Raw genomic sequence first — 18,810 nt, 5'->3', positions numbered from 1 at the left:
CACACACACACACACACACACACACACACACACACACACACACACACACACACACACACACACACATACACACCCTATTTGTTCTATTTTCCTGGAGAATGCTGACTAATACAGAGGCCAAAGATACTTTGTATGGATATATGTTTTAATTTCTTTTGGGAAAATACCTGGGATTGGAATTGCTTCGTCATACAGAAAGTATAAGTTTAATTTCATAAGAAACTGCCAAAACTTCTCTCAAAGTGGCTATATACTCTCACTAGCGTGGTATGAGAATTCTGTCTGCTCCACATCCTCCCCAGTGTTTGTTATTTGTCTTTATAGTTTTAGCAATTGCAGTAGGAGGCTAATGGTATCTCACTGATGTTTTAATTTGCATTTCTTTAATGATCAATAAATATTGATTACTTATTGTCCATTTGCAAGTCTTTAGTGATGTGTCTTTTCTAATGGTTTGCCCATATTTAGTGTGTTTTTGTCTCTTTATAATTGTGTTGTAGGTTTCAGATATCCTGGATACAAGTCTTTTGTCAGATACATATTCAATAAATATATTCTCTTGGCCTGAGGCTTGCCTTTTTTACTTTTTTTAACATTTTTTTTTTTTTACTTTTTAACTTTTTCTTCTTTAATATATGTTTTGATGAGAGAAGCTTTTATTTTAATGGAATCTAACTTACAAATGTGTTTTGTTTATTCCTTTTGTGATCTGATAAGAAATCTTTCACTACCCTCATGTCACAGAAATATTCTATTTCCTTCTAAAAGCTTTACGGTCATTCTTGAATTCATTTTTATGAATAGTGTGAGTTAAGAGTAGAGATATATTTGTCTCCATATGGATATACAGTTTTCCTGGAATCATTTTTTAATTGGACTTTCCATTACTCATTGAATTGTTTTGGCAACTATGTTGAAAAACCAAATGTCCCTGTAAGTCAGTCTCCATTTCTGGGATTTCTATTCTATTCTATCTCATTAATGTATTTGTCTATTTTTTATGCTAGTACCACACTACTGAAGCTTTATAGTAAATACTTATTTCTGGTGGAGTAAGTTTTTTAACTTTGTTCTTCTTTTCCAGTTTGCTTTAGATATTCTAGGTTTTTTGCATTTCTGTATAAACTTTAAAATCAATTTATAAATCTCTTTCTAAAAACACCGCTAGAAATACAATTGAGGTTGCACTGAATATATAGATCATTTTAGGTAGAGCTGGAATCTTAATAATATTGAGTCTTCCAGTCCCTGAACATGAAGCATCTCGTCTCTTACTTAGGTCTGCTTTAATTTTTTTCAGTGACATTTTGTAGCTATCTGTATGAATCCCCTGAATTTCTTTTGTTAAATAAACTCGTTCTTAGACATTTAATGGAGGCATTGATTCTATAGCAAATGAAATAATTCTTAATTTTATTTTCTGATTACTTGATGCTTATATATAAGAATATAATTTATTTATATTATATTCTGTGACATGGATAAATTCAAGTATTAGTTCTGGTGGTTATTATGTAGATTCCTTAGGATTCACTACATACTTTTTAATGTCATCTGCAAATAAATACAATTATATTTCTTTTTTAACAACTTGAATACCTTTTTTTGTTTTTATTCCATTATTGTAATGGTTATGGCCTCTAAAATAATACTAAATAAAGGTAGTGAGAGTAGGTATCCTTGCCTTGTTCCTGATTTTAGGAAAGTGTTTAATTTCACATTTGAATACAATGTTACTGGTTGATTTTACAGGGGTGCTATTTATCAGGTTAAGGAAGCTCACCTCTATTCATAGTTGCTGAGAATTTTTATTCTGAGTGGATCTTGAATTTTACCAAATGCCAACCCTGTGATTTTGCATTGGAATTAGAGAGCTATCAGTATGAAGTAATGATTCAGGGAGAGAATAAAAGAGCTTTTGTTCTCCTTGACTCTGATAAATGAATCAGTGAAACAAAAATAGCAATGAACATACCTGGGGCTCTAACTTGTTTTTAAAATACTACTCTCACTATAAACAATTATATGGCAACAAATTGAAAACCTAGAAGAAATGGACAAGTTTCTAGAAACATGCAGTCCACCAAAACTGAATAAAAAAGAAAGAGATAATTTAAACAGACCAATCACTAGAAGTGAAATAGAATCAATAATAAAAAGAACTTCCTTGTAAAGAAATGTTCCAGACCAGATGGCTTCCCAGGAGAATTCTACACAACATACAAAGAAGAACTTATGCCAATCCTTCTCAAACTCTTCCAAAAAACTGAAGAGGAAGGGACACTCCCAAACTCATCCTATGAAGTCACCATCACCCTGATACCGAAACCAGACAAAGACACTACCAAAAAAGAAAATTACAAACCAATATCTTTGAGGAATGTAGATGCAAAAATTCTCAACAAAATATTAGCAAACAGAATCCAACAACACATAAAAAAGATCATACACTATGATCAATCTGGGTTCATCCTAGAGACACAAGGTTGGTTCAAAATATGCAAATCAATCAATATGCTACACTACATCAACAAAAGAAAGGACAAAAATCATACAATCATTTCAATTGATGCAGAAAAAGCATTTGATAAAATTCAACACCCATTTATAATAAAAACTCTTACCAAAGTGGATATAGAGAGAAAATATCTCAACACAATAAAAGCTATTTATAATAAACCCATAGCCAACATAATACTCAATGGTGAAAAGTTGAAAGCCTTCCCACTAAAATCAGGAACAAGACAAGAATGCCCATTCTCACCACTTCTATTCAACATAGGATTGGAAGTCCTAGTCATAGCAATCAGATAAGAAAAAGAAGTAAAAGGAATGCAAATTGGAGGAGAAGATGTAAAACTGTCACTATATGCTGATGACATATTGCTATATATAGAAAACTTTAAAGGCTTCACAGAAAAACCATTAGACCTGATAAAAGAATTTGGCAATAGTAGGATACAAGATTAACATACAGAAATCAGTTGCATTTCTTCACACTAACAAAGAAATGTCAGAAAAGAAAAAAAAATTGCTTTTAAAATCACATTAAAAAAAAACTTAGGAATAAACCTGAACAAGGAGGTGAAAGATACATATGCAGAAAATTATAAAACACTGATAAGGAAAATTAAAGATGATTTAAAGAAATGCAAAGATAATCCCATGCTCTTGGATTGGAAGAATTAAAACTGTTAAAATGACCACACTGCCCAAAACAATCTACAGTTTTAATGTGAGCCCTTTCAAATTACCCAGGATATTTTTCACAGAATTAGAATAATCCATCCAAATATTTATATGGAATCACAGAAGACCCAGATGTGCCAAAGAAATACTGAAGAAAAAGAATGAAGGTGGAGGAACACCTCTTATAAATGCCAGGCAATACTGCAGGGCTACAGTATTCAAAACAGCATGGTACTGGCACAAAACAGACATACGGATCAATGAAACAGAATAGCCCAGAAATAAACCCACACACATATGGTCAAATAATCTTTGACAAAGGAGGCAAGAATATACAATGGAGAAAAAACAGTGTCTTCAACAAGTGGTGTTTGGAAAGCTGGACAGCTGCATGTAAATCAACGAAATTAGAACACACCCTCACACCACACACACAAAAATCCTCAAAATACCTTAAAGTATTAAACATAAGAGCAGACATCATAAACCTTGTAGCGGAGAACTTAGGCAAAACATTTTCTGATATAAATTGTAGTGATGTTTTCCTAGTGCAGTCTACCAAGGTAATAGAGATAAAACCAAAAATAAACAAATGAGATCCAATTAAACTTAACAGCTTTTGCAAAGTCAAGGATACCATCAACAAAATGAAAAGACAACCTACAGAATGGAAGAGAATATTTGCAAATGATGTGACCGACAAGGGACTAAATTCCAAAATATACAAACAGCTCATACATCTTAATATCAAAAAAAAAAAAGCAACCCAATCAAAAAATGAGCAGAAGACCTAAATAGACATCTCTCCAAGAAGACATCCAGATGGCCAACAAGCACATGAAAAGATGCTCAACATTACTAATTATTAGAGAAATGCAAATCAAAACTGCAATGAGGTATCACCTCATACCAGTCAGAATGGCCATCATTAAAAAGTCCACAAATAATAAATGCTGGAGAGGGTGAGGAGAAAACGGAACCCTTCTACACTGTTGGTGAGAATATAATTTGGTGCACCCATTATGAAAAACAGTATGGAGGTTCCTTAAAAAACTAAAAATAGACTTACCCTATGATGGAGCAATCCCACTCCTGGGCATATAGCCAGAGGGAACTCTAATTTGAAAAGATACATGCACCCAATGTTCATAGCAGCACTATTTACAATAGCCCAGACATGGAAACAACCTAAATGTCCACTGGTAGATAACTGGAAAAAGAAGTTGTGGTGTATACATACATTGGAATACTACTTGGCCATTAAAAAGAATAATATAATGCCATTTGCAGCAGCAACATGGATGGACCTGGAGATGATAATTCTAAGTGAAGTAGAAAGATAAAGAAAAATGCCATAGGATATCATTTATATGTGGAATATAATAAAAGGACACAAATGAACTTGTCTGCAAAACAGAAACATACTCACAGATATAGAGAACAAACTTACGGCTAACAGAGGGTAAGAGGGGTGGGAAGGGATAAATTGGGAATTTGAAAATTGCACCTCTTGGGGAGTGATAGAAATGTTAGCTATCTTATTGTGGTAGTTGTTTTATTGGTGTATACATCTTTCAAAATTCATCAAATTGTACATTTGAAATATGTATAGTTTACTGTATAGGAACCATACCACAATGAAGGTATTTAAAAAAAAATAAAAGAGGCCAGGAATCAGGACAGCAAAGGCCTTGGATGCTCTGCTGAAGAGATCATTGAAGAACATGCCCTGACACAGAGACTGGGGGAGTTCCCCTTCCTCAGCATTCTCCCAGCAGATGCCACCCCATCAGAAACCACATAAGTCTTTTCCCAGCACGAGTGATTAGCCTCAGTTTTCTCAAGTGTTAATCTGCAACATATGCATCACACAATTCATTTCCACTCTCCTAAAACAGATACACAAGATGGTAGGATATAAACTATAAAATAATAGAAATAACTGCAAACTTTAGGAGCCACTGAGCCATTCTAGATAAAAGAATGTCATTTACTTAGAATGAAGCACATAAAGGAACAGAGATTTCTATGTGATTGTTCAGATATCACAAGATGTCTCAGAGATTGAGAAACTCAGTTAAGAAGAGTTGAGCAAATTTCTGGGCCAGAATACCGTTCTTATTGATCTATTTTCAATTATCAGGTTAGTGTTAAAAGAGACACACGACTCCAGGAAAAGAATCTCAGGTTCTTTGCAGGATGTAGTTTGCCCAGTCAGACATTACAAAGCTTTCTGAGATTGTTTTGCCAATAGAAGATACAACTCCTGGGAACTCACTGATAAATTTTCTTCCAGAGGTAAAATTTGCTGTGCTATTTCTTAATGTTTCAGCTGACCCTTGTCACCCACCATTGATAGCTAGAGATGCTGAAGACTCTGTTCCTCCTCCAAAGTTATTTCTGCTTTGGGAAAAACGGTATGAACCACCTGCTCCTGGATTTGCTTGGTCTTGATCCCATAAATGATGGGATTCAGCATAGGTGGAGCCAGAATGCAGACATTAGCCAACAAGATGTGGATATGAGGTGGAATGTGGCGTCCAAACCTCTGAGTGAGGGTTGTGAAGATTCCAGGCCCAAAAAAGAGGATGATGATGCAGACGTGGGAGACACACATGTTGAGAGATTTGTGATGTACATCTTGGGAAGGCATGTGGTAGACAGCATGGAGAAACAGCACATAGGAAACAAAAATTATCAGGACATCTAAGACCACTGTTGACATTACCACAGAGTCCATACCAGATATTCACTTGAACATCATTACCAGCATATTTGGCCAAGCCACTGTGTTCACAAAAGTTGCGTGGAATTATACTATTTTGGCAGAAAGTCAATCTTTTCAAAAGAAATACTAAGGAGAAAACTGCACAATAACTTCTTAGAAAGATGGTAACGCCAGTTTTCCCAATCAGCGTGTATGTAACAATAGTGGTGTATCTCAGTGGGTAGCATATGGCAATGTGGTGGTCAAATGCCATCACCAGCAAGATCCCTGATTCAGAGATGACAGTGAAAGAGAAGAAAAAAGATCCGAGTGATGCAGCGATCCAGGGAGATCTCCCTGGAATGAAACCGGAAGATGGCTAAGACCTGAGGTGCCGTGCACGTGGAGAGGACAAGGTCTGCTTGGCCAGCATCCAGAGGAAGAGGTACATGGGCTCATGGAGGCTGCGCTTCATGAGGATAATGCAGATGAGCAGACTGTTCCCAAGCAGGGCGATGGCATAGGGAATGAAGAAGGGGATGGAAATCCACACGTGCTGGTCCCCAAGGCGGGGGATGCCTAGCAAGCAGAAGACTCTGTGGCTAACACCAGTGTGGTTTAAGGTAGTCATGCTGAGGGAGACCACTACAGACATCACTTCTTACTCACAGAGTCAGAGGAAAACACAGATTTTCTTTTTAAAGTCACCAGGAGATTTTAGCGTATTCCACACTCTTCATCTTCTTTGAGCATACAAATAAGAAAACGCAAAAGTGAATAAGATATATTCTCTGAGCTCAATGAGTGACACACTAATTAACAGAGATACATGTTTCCAACTAATCAAATTACAGATAATTGCCGTATGTCTTCTACAAACAGATGGTTATGAATGCAGAGAGAAAACCATTGTGTGTGTCTGGAAGGGAGTAACAGATGATACTTAAACTTGACATTGAGTAGCTTATTATAAGGTGAAAAATGAAAATGGAGAATCATCATGGAAAATATTTGAGTTCCTAAAACATTCCCAACCCAGGGTGTCTTATGCATAGGAAATATTGGAGGGGGCAAGGGAGGAGTTGTACAGGCTGATTTTTCCTCATTGTGAATGACCCTGATCACCTTAGACTCCATCATTTACACAGAGGGTAGCCATCAAAGATGTCTGAAGACAGTGGTTTAGAATAACTACTCTAGTTTTGAAAATTACCAATAGAGGTTTACTGGAACTGTAATTGACTAAAGAGACAGGAGTCTAAATGGTCAATGAATAAACTGGGTCTTAACATAATAGTCATGGAGGAATTAAACTAATATCAATTATGCATCTGCTTTATGCCAGAGACAGTAGTCATCACCGTCTGTGGCACTTCGTATATTTTCGCATTTAGATATTGCATCCATTTTGGGGACTGGATAGTATCTCCCTCTCACACTAAAGGAAACTGAGACTCAGTGAATGTGAATCATTTTCCAAATAGCAAACCAATAATTGATAGAAATGAGATTCGAAAGCTTTGAATTTATCATGTAGAGTTTGCTCACTTGTGAAGAGAGTCAAGAGACCTTAAGAGGTAACACTGACAGGGCCTGTGTGCCTGAAATGAGGCACTCCTGCTCACACTTTAGGGAACTAACTTTAGAAATGATTGAAATTGGAAAAAGAAAGGCATTGTTGCTGGACATGCAACAGCATTATATTTAGATTTTTCTAGGGGTGAAATTTTTATCATGTATTTGCTAGTGTACTTTCATTCATTGATAAATTCAGTCATCAGCAAGTATATTTTGAGCATTAACGATTTTCAAGGCACCATATTGCAAACTGGGGATTTAGAAAAAAATGGGAAACTTACAGGATCCTAGGGGCTTAAAATTTGAGAGTAAAAAAAAAATTATAAGTCGATGGTTTTGGAGAATTGGAGACAAATGTTAATTCGCTCTGATGAAGGGTTATCTCAAAATACCTAAGTGGTATGTTCTGCACATTAACATTATACCTTCCACCTAGGTTACTTCTCTTGGTGCTTCTGTTTTTCTTTGAAAGGAGGAAAATCGTCTCCTTTTCATCCTCCCAGTACTGGAAGAAGTGGTTCTACCATTAGAGTTACTGGTCAAGTGAGCCCAGTCATTGGCCTTGAGACAGGGAACTGTCTTTACAGAGCATAGGACTGCTCTGTGACAGGGAAGAAGCCAGGGAAGACACAACTCAACAAAGTCAGGGGTTTGAGAAGAGAGGAGATTATAGGAGGCTGATGATGGTCATGTGTTTGAACAAAAGAAGTAGAAGGGAAGTGTTGTTCTGTTTTTGGCGTGTGTGTGTGTGTGTGTGTTTTAATTTCAGCAAAGACTGAAGCCAGGGAGCTCAGGGTATTTGTCTGTTTGGTCTGATGGAGCAACTTAAGTCTAATACATGTTCATCCTAGAAATCCCCTTTCAAATGCTTCCTCTCCCATATTTTCTTCTCAATCTGCCTAAGAAGGCCTGGATTTCTTCTTTCCACATCCTGCTTTGGGAGCCCCAGCACAGATGCCAGTCATGCTCAGGCTCTTCTCATACTTGCCAAGTCACATCTGTGATCTAAATCAGTATCTCTGTTTCCTCATGTCCAGTTGAATTACTAGGGCACCTGTTATTTGGGAGATGGTATCTATTTACTAACTTCAGTAACATCGGAAAAAACCGTGTACTCTCACCTCCCTTCCCAGACCTCACCCTTCACGTGTGCTGTAACCAACCAGGTTTGTGTCTCTGGTCTTTGCCATTCTTTGTGTATGTATATCAATAGCCTTCAAGAGTCCTGTCCCATCTGGCCTGTCTGGGACACAACACCTGCCCTGGCCTTACCTTATCTTGGAACCGCCCCCATCTACAGATGTCTGATTCACTCACCAGCCTTAGACTGGGTCTTCAGGAACAGACATCAGATTGGAGACGAAATTTAGCCTGTTGCACGGCAGAATCTGGGCTGTTTATCCTGTCATGAGAGCCCTCGAGGGAAGCACTTGACACCTGGGCTCCGGGGACAGCACTGTCTCCGTCAGGCTCACCCCCCTCTCACGTGGGCTAGGTAGCTAAGATCATTTCTCTCCCCTCACACTCCCGTTTGCTCCTTTTCTCTCTTGTCTCCACATAATCTGATACAGAAATCATCTATCATGTAAACCAGCTTTGCTACAGGCCTATTTTAATGCAACAGGAATATAAATACTTACAATTAATATGAACTTGTGGTTTTTAAAGTTTTATTCTTCATGAAAAGGATTACATGAAATTCACATGAGTTTCAAATTCAAAATCATGAGTAATGATGTTTAGCTCTGTTGGCTAAGGGTATATAATTTGATAAGCTTAGCACTCAGTCTAAGACGTGTGAGACTTGATTATCTTAGATGCATCTCCATTTGATTTGCCTAACTCTTTTGGCTGCATTCAGAATTGTTCACTTTATCTTAATTTTCAGTTTGATTTGCCTGGGCCTATGCATAGCTTTCCTTGTTTTAACCTCCTTGAAATTCACTGGGATTTTTTTCATCTGTAAACAGATTATTGTTACCTCATTTGCATATATTCAGCAAGCGTTTCTTAGAAAACATTTTTCTATCCCATTCTCTCATTTCATTTCGAAATCCTAACAATATATATGTAAGACCTTTTGACATTGTTGCTTTAGTATCTGAAAGCCTCTTTTTTCTATTCTTCTTCTCCCTCTTCTTCAGTTGGATAATTTTATGGAAAGATCTTATGGTCTATTCTTGTGAGGAGGATCACCTTAGTCAAGGGGAGACGTGCTTGCAGTTTTGCTCTAGTGTGAAAGATTCACTTGATAAAGACTATGCTGTCTTTCATTACCACCAGCAGTGTATCAAAGTACCTTTCCCTGCACAACCTTGCCTGTAGAGTATACTCTCAAGTTCTCAAACATTTGTCAGTCTGATAGTGTGTGAAGTATGGCTGACTATCTGCAAAAAATGGATGCCAACAATTCTTCCCTCTCCTGTACACACAAGCCAACTCCCCCATCCTGAACTGCGGTCTATTACCCATTCCCTTACACGTGTGATGCCCTTGCGACTTGCTTTGACCAACAGAATAAGGTTGAAGTATTACATCCTTTGCCAGTGGATCTAGAGTGAAGTAAAAGCAGGAACAACTATCAGAAGGTGAATATATAATCAAGAAGCAACATCAGGGCCAACTGGAGTTGGGAAGTGAAGGATAAGAAAGAAAATAATTACAAATGTAGCGACTGACATACTTATATTGTTAGGCTGTTGCCTCTTGGACTATAAAGTACTCCTCTCATTTTTGGATTTTTTAAACTTGTTATTGTAAACACACACACAAACACAGAAAACAAAACAAATGAATGACTTAGTGGATTATTATATGGCAGACATCGCCCAGGTCAAGAAATAAACACATCCATGGCAAATCTGTCATGCACACCCGTGGCAATGCCTTTGAACCAGTCCCAGTCACAGAGCCACCTTTGGCATAAATAACTTTTGTAGTTACATTTATAGTCAAATCTTTTAGCAATTTTCATCCAAATGCTGTCATTTCATCTTTAACAACCATGTAAACATTTCATTTGCCTCTATGCCTTAATTAGAACTGTGTGTATACTCACAGAATCACTGTATTTTCAATACGGCACGTGGAAACCTTTATTTCCCACTCCTCATGGTTAGACGGGTAGATATTGGTAGTGACCATTACAACTTCCAAATATAACTTCCTCTCCCTTTGGCAAAACGAAGAATAATAGTGGAGTTCACACCACCTGGAAACTATTCTCCCACTACAACGTAACACCTGATCTAGCCCGAATCTCCCCACCCCATGATTTCTTTTTAATGAAGTACCCCCAAGCCCAGGGCAGAATTTAGCAGCCATCTGGTCCCAGCTCTGGCTCGATTTCAGCAGATCCAAAGCTGGAAAGACATTGCCACAATGAGGAGCATCATAAGATACAGATAAAAGGGCCAAGCAATAATGAAGATCAGGACTCTGCATCCTGGGACCACACTCACCACGAGTAAGATCCCGAACCGCCTGTGGAATGCTGCCAGCGTTCACCGTCCTGGCCAATGTGGTAACATCCACAGCTCGACGTAAACCATCTCTGAGCTGTGATCATCGCCTCTAATTCATCTCAGAATTTTCAAGCAACACAGGCCCAGGCACTGGGGGCTCAGAAAGCAACACGGGCCCCGGGCACCCTCTCAGGCATCCTTTTACTCAACTACTACTCTAATTTTTAGCAGCTCCAGCAAACAAAAGATTCCCCACTCAATACTCACAATGTTCAGTGTTTTGACCTCTTCCTCAGCTGTGTTTGTCTAAGTCTACCAGCGACGTTAGCTTCCACAATTACACCAAGAACTCTACCACCTGATCAAAATCTCAAGAAGTACATTCACCAAACTCAAAGTTCCAACTTCCCAATTTTTTATATTTTTTGAACTATAAGGGCTCTTAGACAGACTATATTCCACAACCGATTTAATCCAGTCCCATTCCCTTTCATTTTTATGCACACTTTATATTTTGTAATTCATCAGTGCAATCACTCGTCATCTTAGCACCCACGGCCCTTGCCTCCTCTCTCTGTCATGTTTGCCTTGTGCATGCCCAAAGAGGAGCTCAATTCACAGCCTTTTCTAACTTTCTCCCATGTGGTTTTGTTGGTAAAAATAATATCATCTGGGAAAATCATTTCTTTCTTCAAAAGAGCTCCCAGCACTACCTAAAAAGCTACTTCCATTTTGTGTTCCTGAGACAGGACCAAAATGGTGGAAGATTCACCTCCCAGCTGGCCTTAAGGATTAAGAAGTTTGACTTCCAGTAGACCTTGAGCTTCATTATATGCTCCTAACAGCGTGATCAAATAACACGCCCGCAGGCGCCATGACAGACCCAAGGCTAACTGCAAAAGGCCCAATTCCTGGTAATCTCAGCCCCTTCCCCAGGGCAGTTGGATTGATCCCACCTGTAGGTGTGTGAAGCTACTGAGACCATAAAAAGTGACAACACCACGCCTAGTGGCCCTTTGCGCGCTCGCTCTCTCCCGTCTGGAGACGGCCCGCACTCTGTCTATGGAGTGTGTACCTATTTTTCCTTTAACCTGAGCACCCAATTCCCACACCCTTTCCTTGCCTTTCTCTTGCCTTACACTCTATGCAGTTTGTGTCTCTCTAAATAAATCTACCTTTACTCAACGGTGGCTCACACTTGAATTCTTTCCCTTGCAAAGCCAAGGACCCACACTTGGCGGGGCACGTCCCAGGGGCTCAACCGAGACCCGGGACTCTGCACTCCTCACGCCCCACATCCGTTTTCCTGCATCATTCCCATATTTTGAAGTGATCCCTGTCCCTTCCCGATCCTGACCTGGACTACCCACCATCCGCTAAGAAACTTAGAAAGGACAGTGAATCTAGCCGGAAAGAACACTCACCACCCACCACCAGCACTGCCACATGCAGGTATGTGGACCTGTACGCCTGTGGTCAAAGACAGAAAACTGAGAGCGATTCAAAATTCTCCCCTCTCTCTCCTCTTCACCAAGTCCTGTCATTTCAACTCCAGCAGCTCTCCATGACCCGACACTGCTGGGCTACCCCACACAGGTCTGCAATACCTGTACTTGCACGGCTTCAGGACCAAAGAGAGCCCAGAGTCAGGGACGGAGACATAAATGGTTTCACAGATAGTGGTACTTACATGTCTGAAGCAAGGTCCGGGAGCAAAACGCGACCAAGTGCTGCTGACAATGGGGCCGGACACAGCTGCAGTCTTCATGCCCTGAAGCAGGGGGAGGGTACCGATTACAAGAAGAATTGACCTCAGGTTGCTTCAACAGTTCACAGGGAGACCAGCCGAGAAGCACAGCCCACACTGCCCCTTTGATAAGCAGAGAGGAGAGTTCTGATCTAAAGCTAAAACAGTCATTAGCTGGGCCTGGGGCAAATATGTAGGTATGTGAGAAAGGCAGAGGTGAAGCAGACACTGCTCAAGCAAGGGATGAATGGAGAAAAGGCGAATAGCCACCATAAGGAGCAAGATCATAGAGCCATCTACTCCGCCTGTCGAGAGCCACCACCCGACTCCCAGGCCCCTCGTCTTCTCAAGAATGACTGTACTAGCTGCTCCCTCCAGGCCCACCCCTGCTCCACCCTGGCTACACGCCATAAAGCAAGCTGACATCTGCTTCCTTACACAGCAAGTGAACTCCTTCAACTCTGTCACCGACCTGTCTTTATTTCCTCCTGGAAATCACACAAGCCTTGGTGACACTGCTGATCATCACCAACGTTTCACTTCCCAGGAGTGAGGATCCACTTTCCGAGGACCCCAATATCCAAATCATGAACATTTTCAGTTTAATAAAATTCTCCTTTGAGAGAGTGCTTTTCCCCCATGTCACTCATAGAGCTTTAACAGTAAGAAACCAAGGGGCTCATGTTGTCATAATCCATCTGTCAGCCAAGGGAGGCTAGAGAGGGATTTGAGGTGAGCTGCCCAACTGGAAGGCGTGAGGAGCCGACATGGAGCAAAACAGCACTTTACTGCAGTACAAGCGGGCGGTGCGTGCTCAGGTGTACGCGCTTGTCCTTTTATTATGCTAGTGGCGCATGCGTATTGTTCATAATGCTGACTCGTGCTAGTGGCGCAGGCGTACATTTACTTCTTACCTCATACATGTGCAAGTTATTGTGAACCTTGACCTGGGTCCCACGACCTACTCACTTAAGACTGTCAACACTTTCCCCTACCAGAAACAAGAATACACCTTTTCTTTAAATTAGATGTTTTTATTTCATTTCATATGCTGAACTATTTAATTGAACAGATAATTCCTAGATTTTAGTCATAATGATGCAGGAAAAACGGATGTGGGGCATGAGGGCCATGTCCCAGGCTTTGGTTGAGTCCCTGGGACGTGCCCCGCCAAGTGTGGGTCCTTGGCTTCGCGCAGGAAAGAATTCAAGAGTGAGCCACAGTTGAATACAGGTAGATTTACTTACAGAGATACATCAGAAGGCAAGAGAAAGGCCATAAGGTGTGGGGTTTGGGTGCTCAGCTTAGAGTAAAAGTATGTACATACTCCATAGACAAAGTGCGGGCTGTTCCTGAAGGCCAGTTTTTATGGGCTCGGTAGCTTTATATCTTAATAAGTGGAAGGACCAGTCTAACTTGTCTGGGGAAGGGGCTGGGATTCCCAGGAAACTGGCCATTTCCCACTCTTTGACCTCTTGAGGCCAGCCTTGGGACTGTCATGGCGCCTGTGGGCATGTTATTCACCATGTTAATATATTACAATAGGAGTATAATGAAGCTCACTGTCTACGAGAAGTCAAATCTCCCTCCGTCCTGAGCCTCAAGGCCTACTAGAGGTTGAACCTTCCGCCATTCTGGTGTTAATTGCTGTGCTATTCCTTGACCAGCTGTGCCCTTCCCCCTTCCTGTCTCAATAACATGTGGCAGATGATCAACCCTGGGTTTCCAGTGAAGATGGCATTTGTTAAAGACATATAATCTAAAAATAAATGCATCTATAACTTCAGGCATTCAATACATTCCTATCTCACAAAAAACTCACCCTTTTATAATTAATATATCATGCAAAATGAGCAAAAGGAAATTGTTATAAAATGATAGAATAGACACTGTTTTTTTTCTGAATAATTTTCAACAAACCACTTGTCCAGCACTTCATTATAAGCCTTGCTTTCTTCATCTGGAAAATGGAGTCCTTCATGGTAACTTCCTTGCAGAGCAATGTGAGCACTGAATTGTTGCTTGAAGGTAAAATCCATAAAAAGTTGTCCCCCACACTGGAAGGGTTTTGATGACTACTGGTAGTCCACATTCCCTTTCCCATAAAATGCTTTTCTGGTCTATTTCTTGAAAAACCTGAAAAATCATACAAATGGCTTTTAGTGGAAAGGGCTTTCAAGACACTTTTGTCAAAAAATCCAGACTAGTCTAAAAGTCCACGCACAAGGTCTGACCGCGGAAGGAACCCAAACCAGCCGAGAGCCTCAGTAGAAGCAGATGGTGTGAAGGAAGCTTCTTCCCGTTTTCTCCTCCGCTGACAGGAGCACCTCCGCCACACTGCCTTCCACGTCGTCCGCCTGCTGGAGGCGTTGGCACAGCTCACAGATGATCAACGCCCCGAGGGTGGCGTCCTCCAGGGTGTCTTTCATGTCCACGTTGATGACGTGCACTGGCTGGCAGGTGTCCTGTTCTCGGGCACACAGGTCTTCCACCACCCTGTCGTAGACGCGCTCCTCACAGGTGAAGATGACGTCGAAGGCATCTCTGCACTCTTGAAATCTTTCTGGGCGGGCCTTGATTTTCTCATTTCTTCCCAAGATGTGCAAGACGCCATTGCTTCTATAGCGTTCTCGGTCTCTCCGGTAAAGGTCCTTGCGCATCTGCCCGTACGTCACCGAGAAATCGTAAATCACTGGAGGGTTGCCTGGCTGTCCCGGGAGCCTCACTTGGGATGCTGCTCCGAAAGATCTGACATTGAACCCTTTCCTCCTGAGGATGCCGTGGGCCTCCATGCTCCTGTTCATGTTACTCATGCACACCACAGCCACCCTGAGTGGGGAAGAGGGCATGGTGATGGTGGCTACTTTGGACTCCAGCCAGACAGGTGGGCCTCAGGGTCCGAGGGGACTCTGAGGCCAGGGAGATGACCGTCCCGGTCCAACTCTTCTTGCCATCTAGCCAAGGGTCAAAGAGATGTGGGTTTATGTGGAGTCACCTCTGGGCAGTGGGTGGAGAACTCTTGATTGATGGTGTTAGCTCCAGATGGATTGATTATGTTAGCTCTCGATTGATTGGGTGAACATCATGGGCTGTGACCACAGAAACTTGTCTGGTCCTCAGAGCACCCCAGAGATTCAATCACCCGAACCTCTCATGCTCTGCAAGGGTGTAGCTACCCCAGGGAGCATTTTGCAATCTATAGTGAGCCCAGTCCCACTCCTGTGGGTCTGGGGCTACTACTGATGTTAGGCAAACAACTAGGCTACAGGCAGGCTGGTCACCAGCCCCTCCAGTGACCTGAGGACATGTGTGGAAAAGGTGCTGGAAATTTCCAAGCCTACCTAAATCAGTTAGACACCAAATCACAATGCTTATAGCACTTTTTTCCCCCCACAGACAATGGATACTCTAGAAGTAGAATTGTGTTCAATCCTAGCAAGATATCCATAGTTCTGCCCATGAATAACATGATCCACCAGTGTCAAAAACCACTTCTGGAAAACATCCCTGCTGATAGTGTTTCATAAGTTAAAAGAACACTGCATTTTCTCCATTTGATTTCCTTCAAATCATAATGATTTGGGAGGGAGCAGAGCAAGGCAGACTCTGCCTCCTTTATCATGTTGCCACGTAGGGCTCTGTGTGAACACTCCACATTGAGAATACAGTACTGTTAGTTGCTTTCCCTCTATTGGCACAGTTGATTGAATGGTTGGGTGCCAGTCCCAAAGGCCTCACATGGGATGTAGCTCCAAAAGACCTGATACTGAACCCTTTCACCCTGACAATGCCGTGGGCCTCCATGCTCCTGTCCACGTTACTCATACATGCCACAGCCACTCTGCATGGTGACGAGGGCCGGATGCCAGTCACTTGATTCTTCAGCTAGAAGGATGGTCTTCAGTGGCGTAGGGGACTCTGAAGCCAGGGTGATGATCACCTGGGGACATCTTTTTTCTTCCAACTAGCATAGTTAGAGTAACAGAAACTAGTTTTATATTTGGTCACCTCTGCAGCTGGGGGGGAGCAGTTCTTTTCACTGATGGCTGTTGTTAGCTCTTTAGTGAAAGCTTTTAGACTGTGGGCTCTGACTGGAGAACCTAGTCCTATCTTCAAAATAATCCAGTGATTAAATCATCCAAATCTCTCATTATTCACAAGCGTTTGTGTACTAACTGGAAGCATTTTTAAATTGGTCAGCCTTGTCAGTTGAGGTGTGTTTGGGACTGGTATTAATGTGGGCAAAACAACCAGACCATTGCAGTTGCATGGGCCACTCCAATGACCTGAGGACATGCATGTGGAAAAGGTGTTAGAAATTTCTAAATGTACACCTAATTCAATGATACAAAGAATTACAATGGTTGCTGGTCATTTTTTTTTTTAGGTATGATGGATACTCTAGAAGTACAATTTTGTTAAATCATAGCATGATATCCCTAGTTCTGCCCATAAATTAATAAAATGATCCACCAGTGTCAATAGCAACTTCTGGAAATCATCCCTGCTGATAGTGGCTCACAAGTTACAGAAACATCAAATTTTCTCCATTTGATTTTCTTCAATTCCTAATGACACTGGAGGGAGCCAGGTAAATGCCACCTCCTTTATCATGTCTTCAAATACAACTCTGTCTGAGCACCTCATACTCAGAATATAATATTTGTATTACTTTTTTTCTACTCATTTCCATAGTTGACTAAACAAGTGTTACAGACTTAAAAACTCTGAATCAGACATTAACTGGTAAGGAGAGTTAATTCTGTCACATAAAAACTGTGCAGGAGAAATACCTAGTTCTTTACTGATTCAATCTGGGTTGGTGAGTTCTAATCTAATTATGAGAACAATGGAATTGATTGGATTGACTCAACCACTACATCTCAACAGCACCCAGCAGGAGTTTTTGAAATCTGGAGTTGGCTGTGTTGTTTTGCATTGTGGATGAGGTCTGAGATTGACCAAATTTCTACAGTTAGCCTAGTGATTAAGTCAACTGGGCTGACTGTAAAAATGTTGTTACACTGCAGTGAAATGTTCATAAATTTGTTTGGATAATCTGTTTCAAAATTTAGAACTTATATCCAATTCAATTATACCTATAATTACAAGTATAGTTGCACTTTTTTTGTATATATATATTTTTATTGCAGAATAACTCCCAATTTATCCCTGCACACTCCCTTCACCCCCTGGTAACCATAAGTTTGTTTTCTGTCTGTGAGTCTGTTTATGTTTTGTAAATAAGTTCATTTGTCTTTATTTCTAGATTCCAAATATAAGTGATATATAGTATTTTTCTTTCTCTTTCTGGCTTATTTCACTTAAAATGTATCTCCAGATCCATCCATGTTGCTGCAAATGGCATTGTTAATTATTTTTTAAGGCCAAGTAGTATTCCAGAACTTTCATATATATTTGGATAATCTAGAAATGTATGTGTGTATATCATAGGGTGATTGTGCAAGCTTTGCCCCTAAATTAATAAAATTGGTCACTAATACAAACATCACATTCTGGACTACCTCCCTGCTTTATTAGCATTTTTTTGCATTTCAAATTTGGAAGGAAAACCAAAGTCTTCACAGTATTGCTAAGAGACAGCTCTAAAATGGAACCAGGAGGCCACTGAGGAAGTGTGATTTATGCATGTCTCAGCTGGGATAGAATCTGACCTTTAGACCTGATGAGGTCATCCAGAACATCTGCTAGTTACTCAAGATACTTACTGGACTCTTAACCTAAAAATAACTTGTGACAGCTGATCTACTTATAGAAATTTCCCCTAAAATAGCTCCTGATACTTTAAGGACAAATATTTTCTCCTTAAAGAGAGAAATATTTGTATCAGGGTCCATCCTGATTCTTGTGAAGCAACTTGTAACTTCATGGCTTTTTTCTTTGCAAGCCCCTGACACTTTCTCTTCCCTGGAACAGTCATTTGAAGATACTTGAAACTGTGTCTACTGAATTGGAATTCTTATTACCCCCAAATAAACTCTTTTCTTATTTGCAGCCTCCTGCATTGTTTTTCTGTTGTTGACAGATGCTCTTAAAATCATGATTCTCAAGAAAATCCAGGAATTGATGCAAGCTTCTGCCTACTTTTTAAGCCTTCAAATACA

The 18,810-nt window shown here is 40.5% G+C and overlaps 1 protein-coding gene and 1 pseudogene across 1 annotated transcript; both read right to left on the bottom strand.

Moving 5' to 3' along the window:
* Positions 1 to 5,444: 5,444 nt before the first annotated feature.
* On the bottom strand, positions 5,445 to 6,527 carry LOC105098062 (olfactory receptor 52B4-like; annotated as a pseudogene).
* An 8,055-nt stretch (positions 6,528 to 14,582) lies between these two features.
* Positions 14,583 to 16,068, bottom strand: LOC105097982 (RNA polymerase II subunit A C-terminal domain phosphatase SSU72 like protein 3-like). The gene has a single exon (XM_064491869.1). The coding sequence runs from the start codon at positions 15,532 to 15,534 to the stop codon at positions 14,950 to 14,952; it is 585 nt and encodes a 194-aa protein (XP_064347939.1). The 5' UTR covers positions 15,535 to 16,068; the 3' UTR covers positions 14,583 to 14,949.
* Positions 16,069 to 18,810: the final 2,742 nt, after the last annotated feature.

This window comes from Camelus dromedarius, chromosome 12, assembly GCF_036321535.1.
Source record: "Camelus dromedarius isolate mCamDro1 chromosome 12, mCamDro1.pat, whole genome shotgun sequence".
Lineage (NCBI taxonomy): Eukaryota > Metazoa > Chordata > Mammalia > Artiodactyla > Camelidae > Camelus > Camelus dromedarius.
The sequence above is the reverse complement of the archived record's forward strand: the minus strand, read 5'-3'. Positions and strand labels throughout refer to the sequence as shown.